This window comes from Typopeltis vanoorti, chromosome 11 (genome assembly GCF_054136105.1).
Source record: "Typopeltis vanoorti isolate ZY-2024b chromosome 11, IOZ_Tvanoo_1.0, whole genome shotgun sequence".
NCBI classification, from domain to species: Eukaryota; Metazoa; Arthropoda; class Arachnida; order Uropygi; family Thelyphonidae; genus Typopeltis; species Typopeltis vanoorti.
The window spans coordinates 71,776,038-71,786,915 of record NC_143559.1 but is presented as its reverse complement, the minus strand read 5'-3'; the positions used below and the strand labels follow the sequence as shown (position 1 = coordinate 71,786,915).

General features: G+C 35.3%; 1 protein-coding gene across 1 annotated transcript in view; it reads right to left on the bottom strand.

Annotated features, from left to right (window-relative positions):
* Nucleotides 1-1,530: 1,530 nt before the first annotated feature.
* Nucleotides 1,531-10,878, bottom strand: part of NC2alpha (negative cofactor 2 alpha) — a 162,684-nt gene continuing 153,336 nt past the window's right edge. Inside the window, exon 7 of the mRNA XM_090400574.1 lies at nucleotides 1,531-1,888. Coding sequence (XP_090256700.1) covers nucleotides 1,810-1,888 — 79 coding nt within the window. The 3' untranslated portion in view covers nucleotides 1,531-1,809. The remainder of the gene's footprint in view (nucleotides 1,889-10,878) is intronic.

Below are 10,878 nucleotides of genomic sequence, written 5' to 3'. Positions count from 1 at the left end.
AGGTCCCGGTAACGTACAAATCTTTTAGTTTCCTTTGTGTGTATAAAAGAACTTTGGGTGTAATAATGTGCAAAATTATTCACAAACAGGACTTCAGAGCTTAGCCTGATACCAGAATGTTTTACCTCTGAGAATGAATTCTGATATGGTGTGGTGTTAATTTGTATGTACTATGTTATAGCTTAGTAATGCTTGAAGTTTGATAAGTTAAGCATTGAGAGAAATTGTAGTCCAATTATTAGAGATCAGTGAATTGATTCACAATTAATATTGTCTCGTGGTAGAATTCAACTAGGAATACTGAAGTTATGTATAATTAAGTCTATTAACTTAGAAGAAAGATTTACTTTAGTTATGTGACAAGTCTTGTAAAATTGTATTGTGATAGTTTGATGAAACCATTTTTCTTTCACCTAACAAACTGCCTGATGAATGAATCCAATGCACCACTCATCAAGTAGAACCTGAGCAGAACTAGCTAATTGGGGAAGACCATGACTGCAATGAGAATTTAAAATAAGGGATTTAGTTAACTTAGTAACTGATATTATATAGATTGTATAATCGTGTGTCACTCTGAGAGTTCACTCCTTGATTAAGAAGCTTTTTCCTAATCTTCTGGATGGTGCACCATTAACAAAGAAATTTTCCAGGACCCAATGAGGAAACAGCTCCAGATTTTCAAATAAAGGAATTGGCTCAATCCAGGGGCAGTTTCTTATCTGTTTATCGAATTCGCACATGGGAGCAATCTAAGTGACAGCCACAGAATTGATAAATAGTTTGAGTATTGATAGGACATATAAAGAGGAATCAAAAGGAAATGTCCACTACCTAAATAATGACATCTTAGATCATAACAATAAAAAAGAACAGGAAACAACATGTATAACACCACCCCTCCTAACCTTAAAAAATTAAATAATTTCTACAGTTTGCTACAGCATCCATTTATTGCTTACTAACTCAATCTGGACCTTGCCTCCAATGTCAACCTACTTGTTGGAATTTTCTATGCATACTGTAAAAATGGTTACATTGTTGCTACTTCATGTGCACTATCTCACAGTTGCAAATACTATCATTAGGATATTACTACTACTGGTTTGATGTGGCTAACGTTTCCATGCAAGTGATATGTTTAAATTGTCATGTAACTTTATATTTCTGCAAAATATGAATTTCTGTAGTAGATCGTATAGACTTTCTTTCCATTTCTATTTATACTCTTAATTCCAAAGAGCAAACTGAACAATTAATGCTGTTAAATAAACAAATGCATCAAAACATGTTTTCTTTCATTATTATTAGAAATAAATGCATGTTCAGTATTTTTATCAAATATGGAAACTAAACACACCACAGAAAAACTGTCTTCTAAAATTTCGTGCAAGCTATTTCAGAACTAACATTTCCAAGTACTATTTAATCATTACTCTTTGTTATCAAAGAGTATAAATTTTTCTATGACTAACTATAAGAAAGAATACTCACACATTAATTTTTTTTAAAAAAAACTTTACTGTGGACTAAAAGTTTAAATAAAAACTTTACTGGAAAACATCATTACAATGTCTGCCCAAACATAACTAGATAATTTCATCGTAAATACATTTCCTAAAAATGCAAAATCAACGATATCTGATGATAATTATGAATGCAATGAGAAATGGCAAAATAAAATCCATTTCCTGAAAATACAGTTTTACTACTGCTTCCTCTGAAGTTGAACATTAACAATGTCCCTTCCAGATGCTGTCATGTAGATGATCTCCAGTGAAGTTGCACTCAGATGGTCATGGTTTATGGTCAGGAATCATAATCATCATCATCATCTGCACTACCGGTAGTGTTACAATTTTGCATATATAGAGCCTGGCGGGGATGACTGAAAATAAATAAATTTTATATATACATATATATAGCTTTATCTTCTTATTATGCATAGCAACTGGGGAAACACAGCAATGGTATCAGTTTTAAATATGCTTATCCACTATAACAGTTTTATCACATGACTAAAAGTGAATGATTACTCTAAATTAAAGATACCAAGAAATTATATACTTTTATCCAAGAGTAAGGAAATAGTTTGCACGTGAAGTAACTTCACAACTGGGCTACTTGTATATGGAAGCTAATGACTTCAATATACAAATTACTTCACATCAATCGCCTTAGTATCCTATAATGCAATGCACATATCCTTATGGACATGTATAATTACTTTAATTTCTCGATAACCTTCATATTAAGATCATCATTTGAAGTATAGACATACACACATATATATCTATTCTATATATATAAAAAGATAAGCAGACATTTGAAACGTTTTTATGTCACGTTTTTTGTCTCTTCGTTGTTTTTAAACGTTCAACAATGTGTTTGCCTTCATGAGACAAACACATTGTTGTCTCATGTCTCGAGTCATCAGAATTGAAGGAGAACTGGCTTACCAGCCCGGAACTCGGGGGTTTGGGCACCATAGGTGCCAGGGAGTTGGAGCCCTTCCCCCCGCCCTAGTATGTGTATATATATACACACACACACACACAAAGACAAGCTATATTACATTTCAAACAGTATTCCAAAGTGACAACGATTTAATCAATCTACTGGCCTGAGCTCCAGTTAAAAAAAAAAAAAGAAAAAAAAACTTATAATTAACTCTTAGGTTGTGTGGGTAGAATATGTGCCATCCATATTCTTGGAATTTTCAGACAACCCTTATTGTTAAGATCAGGGTGGTTGATAAGAATTTCACAGGGCCTCTTTAAATTTGTGCTTATACCATGTTTTGGTGTGATGTAAAGATCAGATGCCTTTCCAGTTAATTTTATGGCCTGGTGCTTATAACTATCATAACTGACACCATCCTTATACACATGGTATTCTTTCCACATCATCTTTTTCTTATGAATCTCTTGCTTAGTTAGATTACACTTAATTTCACTCCTACTCAATTTATTCTTTGAACTGTAGGGATACATTTTGATATTGCATCATTTAAGTAATTTTAAACACTTCCCATGCACTGTCGATATCTTTCCCATCCAACAACTGATACCATGGTGCAGAATCCAGCATACTCCTCAGGTGGTCATAATTTCCTGCTTTGTAGTTCAGCATGTAACCTTTCCTGAATGGAGCATTCATAAACTTAGCCACTTCCCAAGTGAGTGCTGCATGATCACTGTCACCAACCAGAGGCAGAATGGTTATGTTGATGGAAGTTTTTTTTCACTTGGCTATGCTACCAATTATATATTTGGTTTAATCCTTTATTCAAGTGTAAGCAAACAAAGTTTACGCCCGATGTATTTTCAGGACTGCGGCAACTCGTGGCATAACTTCTCATCACTTGCCTTAGTATCCCATAATGCAAAGCACATCTCCTTGCAGACATGTATAATGCTATGCATTAAGGGAAGGATCACTACCCATTATTGAGGTCTTATCAGTGGGAGCCAGATCCAGAAGTGGTGATACTAAGGTGGTAGTAATAGAGAAGTCATATTTTACATATATCAGTTGCCAAAAGGTGTCATACGTTATTATTAAAATTCTCTGGATTAGAGATAAGTTGATGGAAGATTTTTCACTTGGCTATGTTACCAACTATATATTTGATTTAATCCTTTATCCAAGTGTAAGCAAACAAATTTGCGCCTGAAATATTTTCCGTATTTTCAGAACTGGGGCAACTCGTGGCAAAGACTTCTCCATTACTTCCACCTTAGTAACACCACCTCTGGGTCTGACTCCCACTGATGAGACCTCAATAATGGGTAGTGACCCTTCCCTTAATGCATAGCATTATACGTGTCTGCAAGGAGATGTGCTTTGCATTATGGGATACTAAGGCAAGTCATGAGAAGTTATACCACCTTTGCCACGAGTTGCTCCAGTCCTGAAAATGCTTCAGACGCAAACTTTGTTTGCTTACACTTGGATAAAGGATTAAACCAAACATATAATTGGTAGGCTGGTTATGTCTAAACCGAAACTCCCAATGACAGTATAATCAGATCTAACATTCTTTTACAACAAGTTCCTTCTGTCACATGCTGCTCATGGAAGTTGTCTGATAACACTTCAGTAAATTCAGTTTCATTCTTCTCATGCAATTTCACAGCTACCCAATCAATATTCGGATAATTAGTCTCCCATTATGATTACTCCTTTTGCACCCATCATCTTTATTTGGTAATGCATTTCTTCATCACTAGCAACCGATCCACCAGGTCTGTAACAACGCTCTACTATGTATTTGACCTTGTTAGTCTCCACATGTTGGCGGAGACTAACAAGGTCATATACCAGTGATTCATTCATTTGAAGACTAACAAGGTCATATACCAGTGATTCACTCATTTGAAGCCATCAAACTCACTGCTATATTTCATATAGCAGTGAGTTTGATGGCTTCAAACTCACTGCTATATGAAAAACTGCTACTAGTATTGCAGTCAGAGGTCTCAACTCTAACTGGATTCAAGTCATCTGATATCATTAACAGCACACTCCCTCCTCTCCAATCCTTTCTAAAAATGCTATACCCTTTGCACTAGATGCCAGTTAATATGTCTGCTTTCAGGTCTCACTAATGCATAAAATGTGAGGTCCCAATATATTAATTTGTTGCCCAAGGCAACAAACTCTACTCCTTTGTTTCTGATACTCCTAGAATTCGTGTATAGACATAATAAGTTACCTGCATGCTCTTTTGTATATACTCTCATCTGTGGTCTGCATGACACAGTATGACAACTCAGATCTCTGTTCTTATCTAGTTCCTTACAAATACAGACATCTTTACACATGCTTGATAGGTTTGAATCAGATGAACACAGAATTGTTCTCTCATCATAATCATTTCCATAATAATAACCACTCCCATCATTAACACAGTTACCTAATATTGTCGCTCTTACACATATAGAGATTCTCATGATTCATCAGAATTCAGTTTTCCCAACTCTGTGTTAGGTCTCATATCAGTTAATCTTTTTTATTTCGTATGGGGTCCCCACTTTTAGGAGACCTTGTAATGAGGGATTAAGTATGTTTTTTATGATTGTAGATCAATGTGCATTCTGGGGGACGAAAAACCAGAGTTTCCAGGTGAAAAAAAACCCCTACCTCTGTAGACTGGTTAACTCACCTTTAGTGGAAAGAGTCCAGATAAAGATTCCTCACATCTTGGAGAGGAATCGAACCCAGGTCTTTCCGACCAAAGGGCTTCATCTATACCAACTGAGCTATGGAGGCTCTATATCAGTTAATAATTTTTTGAGACTCCTGATGCCAAATGGATTCAGGTGTAGGCCATCCTTCTTATACAAATCCGATCTTCCCTCAAACTCACATCCATTCCTTCTTCATTCCTCCATCAATTCATTCACATCAATTGCATAGAATCGTTTGCTATCATAGGCCCTTCTTCGTAATTCATTTCCATCATATCTAGGGAATATACTAACGATTTTTTACTTTTCTCACACACTTCACACTCACTTCTTCCAACAACCTTTCATATTCCCTCACATACTGAATTTATCACATGCTAAGTCACCAGAATTATGACTTCATTTACTTTGCTTTTCTGTTTTTCAATTGCTTGCATTATATTTTTAATTTTTGCTCTGGGAAAACTTTAAATTATAACCCATTCATTAATGGCATATTTTATGAAAGAGTCACAATACCAAATAGCATCCTTCTTTTTACAATCAACCTTACTAGATTTTTGTTATTACACAATAACTTACTTGATTCTATGCTTTGTTGTTTTCCGTTTTGCTCTTCCTGTGTTGCTCTAAACGCTACTCGACTTTCTTTAATTCCCTCATTCTGTCTAATAATCTGCTTTAACCTCGCAATTTCGGCGGTTAAATTATTTTTAATATCCTCTTAGATATTGTCTTTAGTGGAGAAAACCTTGTTCACTATTTCTCTGTTCTTGTTAGGTTTTCATTTCTTCTGCATTTCCATTATATCTACGTTTGATATTGTAATAAACATAGATGTAAAATATCACAATATAAAAATATGTTATAAAGCCACTAAATTCTCTAAAAATGGAAAATCTATTCAAATATACTATAAAATATTTCCTTAGAGAATATTAATTTTCTAAGGAAAAAAACACAATATAACAGACAAAAATTACCAATTTTAGATGAGTGCTAAATTACACAGACAACTTACAATATCTATGAATTACTCACGATGAATGATATATTGGGGGGGGTGCTTAAGGGTCAAAGCTGTATAACTGACAGGAGACCTCCACATAGCCTTTAAAGGAATGCGGAGAAATGACCAGGGCTTCTGACCTAATGTCCAATCCTCACCTTCTCGTGGTGCACCCTGTTGGGTATCTATCTGGATACTGAATGAACGAGGATGGGCTGGCAATTTGGGATTTCGCCGACCATATTGTATTCTTATTGGCTTAAACCAAAATACAAAATGATGGTACAACATAACAAAATTTCATGCCGGCTGGGGCATCGCTCTGTTAAACAAGACCCCCCCCCCATTGTTTTCACCACGGAACCAGGGCGAACAGCGAAAAGTCAGCTACTGGAACAAATCTAAAAACACACCCCAACTCATCACCAGAGTTAAAGATCGGTACTATCAACATAAGATGTCTGAATGGCAAAGAAATGGAGCTAGCTGAAGAATTATATGAGTACCAGATCAACTTAATATGAGTTACTGAAACAAAAAAGACAAAAACTGGCAATATCTTTCTCAACAATAAATACAAAATGTTATATTCAAGCAATGATAATCAAGGAAAAGGAGGAGTAGCCATAGTATTTAACACAAAATACGAGGCTAATCTTCTTGAATGGCAGGCAGTCTCAAGTAGAGTGATGTGGGCAAATATCAGAATTGGGAATTGGACAATGAGACTTATTTGTGCCTGTGATCCCACAGAAGGTTCTACTAAGGTAGAAATGGAGGAATTTTTTGATGCTTTAGAAAAAGCAACTGACACAATGAAAAAGGAAAATTGGTCCTTGTTGGGGATCTAAATAGCAGAGTAGGAAATGATTGTCAGACATACAAAAATATTTTGGGAAAATTTGAAGAAAAGAGCAAAGCTAATAATAATGGTAAATACTTGTTGGATTTGGACATGGACTGGTTATTGTGAACACCATATTCCAACATAAAAATGTGCACAAATTCACATCGCAAGGAATAAGAAAAGTCTCATTGACTATGTTATTGTTGATAGTGATGTTTTCTCCCTGGTGCAGGACACCAGAGTGTACAGAGGATTTGAAATTGGAAGCTATCACTATTAAGTCTTGAGCAGGATAAAACTGAATTTCATATTGAAAAGAATAACATGTAAGAAAGTTTTAAAGCGAATAAAAAATTGAGCAGCTCTCAGATGCAAACTGTACACTAAAATACACAAAGATTATTGAAGAAAAAATGAAAGAGCTTGAGAACATGAACCAAACCTTGGAGATTCAGTGGAAAGCCTTGAAGAAAACCCTGATTAATTCAGCCAGAGAGGCATGTGGTGAGGTTGCCTGCAAGGATAGAAAAATCAGAACTCCATGGTTGACACAGGAAGTTAAAGAGGCAGTGAAGGAAAAGAAGAAAGCATATCAAAAGTTCCTGAAAAATAAGTCAGCTTTTGCTCTTAGAGAATACAGAGACAAATGTAAGAAAGCGAAACATTATGTAAAACTAGCTAAACAAAAGTCATGGGAGGACTTTGGTAAGAACATAGAAAATAAATATCAAGAAGGTGGTAAGATATTCTGGAGGTTGTTGAAGAAGCTCAGAAATGGAGGAACGAGTGCTGTAAAAGGAATTAGAAATGATAAAGGTGACCTGAAAACAGGAGAAAAAGATATCCTGAAGTATGGAGAAATTACTTTGAAAAATTGCTAAATGAAACAAGCAGAGATGACAGCACAGTGGTAAAAAACACTCAACAGGCATGCAGTCAGGAATACATATTCATACTTGAAGTAGAAAAAGCCATCAAATGCTTGAAATGTGGAAAGGCAGCAGAAGTAGATGATATTTGACCAGAAATGCTGAAGTATGGAGGTATAAAAGTTATACAGTGGCTGCACTACATAGTTCAGAATGCCTGGAAAGAGAGACAAATTCCCAATGATTGGAGCAGAGCGCTCATAGTATCCATATATAAAAAGAGAAATAAAACTGAATGTGAGAATTACAGAGGCATTTCATTACTGCATGTTCCTGGTAAGATATATGTAACTATACTTGAGAAACAGTTGAGAAGAATTGTGGAAGAAAAGCTTAGTGAAGAACAAGCTGGATTCATGTCAAATAGAGGCTGTCAGGATCAGATCTTCACTTTACGACAAATAGTGAAGAAATCATGGGAATATAACAAAGATCTGTATTTAAGTTTTGTTGATTTGGAAAAAGCATATGACAAGGTGCCAACAGAGAAGCTATTCAATATGCTACAGTTATATGGTGTCAATGGGGCATTATATCAAGCAATACTTAGTCTTTATTTGAGTTGTAAGTCAGCAGTTAGAATTGAAGGAAGTACAGGAAGATGGTTTAATGTTAAATCTGGTGTGAGACAAGGATGTACATTATTGCCTCTGTTATTCATTATCTATATGGATCACATTATGAAGGAAAGTGGTATTAAACATGATATCAAAATTGGAGATGTTAATGTCAGCTCTTTGCTTTATGCAGACAATGTTATAGTTCTAAATAAATCCGCTACAAGCCTGCAAGATTCTCTGACTAAATTGAATAACTGTTGTAATAGATATGGTATGAAGGTCAGCAATAAAAAGACAAAGACAATGAAAATAGGCAGAATCATTGAAAATGTCAACTGTGTTGTGAATGGAGAACCTGTGGAACAAGTAAAACATTTCAGCTACTTAGGCACAATTTTTAGTGAAGATGGTAAATTAAATATGGAAATACACAACAGAATCAATAAAGCTGATATGATAGGAAGTCAAATGAATAAATTCATATGGAATAAGAGAGAAATTAGTCGGAACACTAAATTAGCTGTATACAAGACAGTGTTCAAACCAGTTTTAACTTATGGATCTGAGAAGTGGGTCAGAAGTAAAACACTTGACCAAAGAGTAGAGACCGTAGATATGAGAGTCCTGAGAAAGATTAGAGGCGTGAACAGATGGCATCAATGGCAATATCATATTAAAAACGAGAATATTAGGAAAGAACTTGACATTGTCAGCATCCAGGAATGCGTTAGCAGAGCTAATCTCAGGTGGTATGGTCACTTAAACAGAATGGGTGAGGAAAGATTAGCAAAACAAGCATTCTCTGCCAAGTTGGCAGGAAAACAACCCAGAGGAAGACCAAGATATAGGTGGATTGATGCGGTACAAAATGCCTTAGACGATAGAAATATAAGATCTGGTAATGTTGGAGTCTTGACACGTAACAGACTGATTTGGAGGAAAATTGTAGATACGAAGTTAGTAATGATGTAAATTTTTCATGTAGTACTATCATATCCTGTACACCCTTTGAGGGTACATGGCAGGAATTTGATGATGATGATGATGATGTTAGTGGAAAAGTGTGAAGAGAAAGGTGTGCAAATTTGTTAATGTGTGGAATGAGTCTGAAGGATAAACTGAACTGTAAGAGTGCTTGACTGCATCTGAATGGTTTGGTGTAAGTCATTTGGAGAGACTGCTCCCGGAAGGTAGAGTAATGAGTGTACAGAATGAATCTGAGAAAGGTAAGAAGCAATGTGAAACACCAGAAGAGTAATGAAGGGGAGATTAAAGCGGTCCTTATGAATAGACAAGTGGGCAGCAAGAGGGAAATAGTGGCAGTGGTTTTGAGTCAATATGGTGTAAGATACAGGTGAATAGAATGAAGTTCTTAGTCTGATGTTGCCATAGACCTGGTATGTGAAATGTAGTGACTATGAAATGTATATGCAAACAGTAAAAGGGTGATTTTAATTAATGCAATATAGATTGGGATGACAGGATGATAGCAAATGAATGCACAGAAATTCTCAAGTTTTTGAGAAACAACTACCTCGGACAGTATGTAACAGAGAGCATATGAGGACTGAGAGTATTGGATTTGATCACCTCATCTGAGAATGTTGTTAACTGAAACTACCAATAACACTATAATCGGATCTAACACGAGGTATTAAATCTCCCTCCAGTTGGTGAGAATGACCATGAAGTGATTACCTGGGTGGTTGCCAGCCATGTGATTATGAGAAGCTCAGGAGACATCTTGCAGCTGGAGCATGGAATGAGGAGTTGGCTGGAAAGGAGATCAGTGCTGCTTGGGTGCTATTTAAAAACTATCTAGTAGAAGCAATATATTCTAAATATATTCTAAGGGGATTAGAAGGTTAAATAAGGTAGGTGTGAAATGGATGAATGAAGAAATTAAGCAATACAGAGAAAGAAGTCATTATAGAGGAACATAAAATAAGTGGTAATAATCAATTCTGTAGGATATCTGTATTAAAATTGACATATCCCACAAGTTTAAAATATAATTGATTTAGAGATAAAAAGTTAATAATACAATATTTGTAAAGAGATGTTAGTTAAATGTTTCTTTTTGTATGTCACGAGCTAGATGTTTTTTTTTGTTTGTTTGTTTTTTTATCTTTGGCTACTGAAGTCTTGCTTAGTTATAAAATAAATGTGTTTGGATTAAATATTGGAGGCAAACTATAATTTTGCATGAGTTGTCAAAAGTTGTAAGGGTCATGTTTTTATCTAAATAAATGTTTATGATATGTTGTCAATAGCGAATGAAGTGAAAGTTGACTGCTGTATTATTGAAAGTGATTAAATGATCTCACCTCAGTGCATTAAA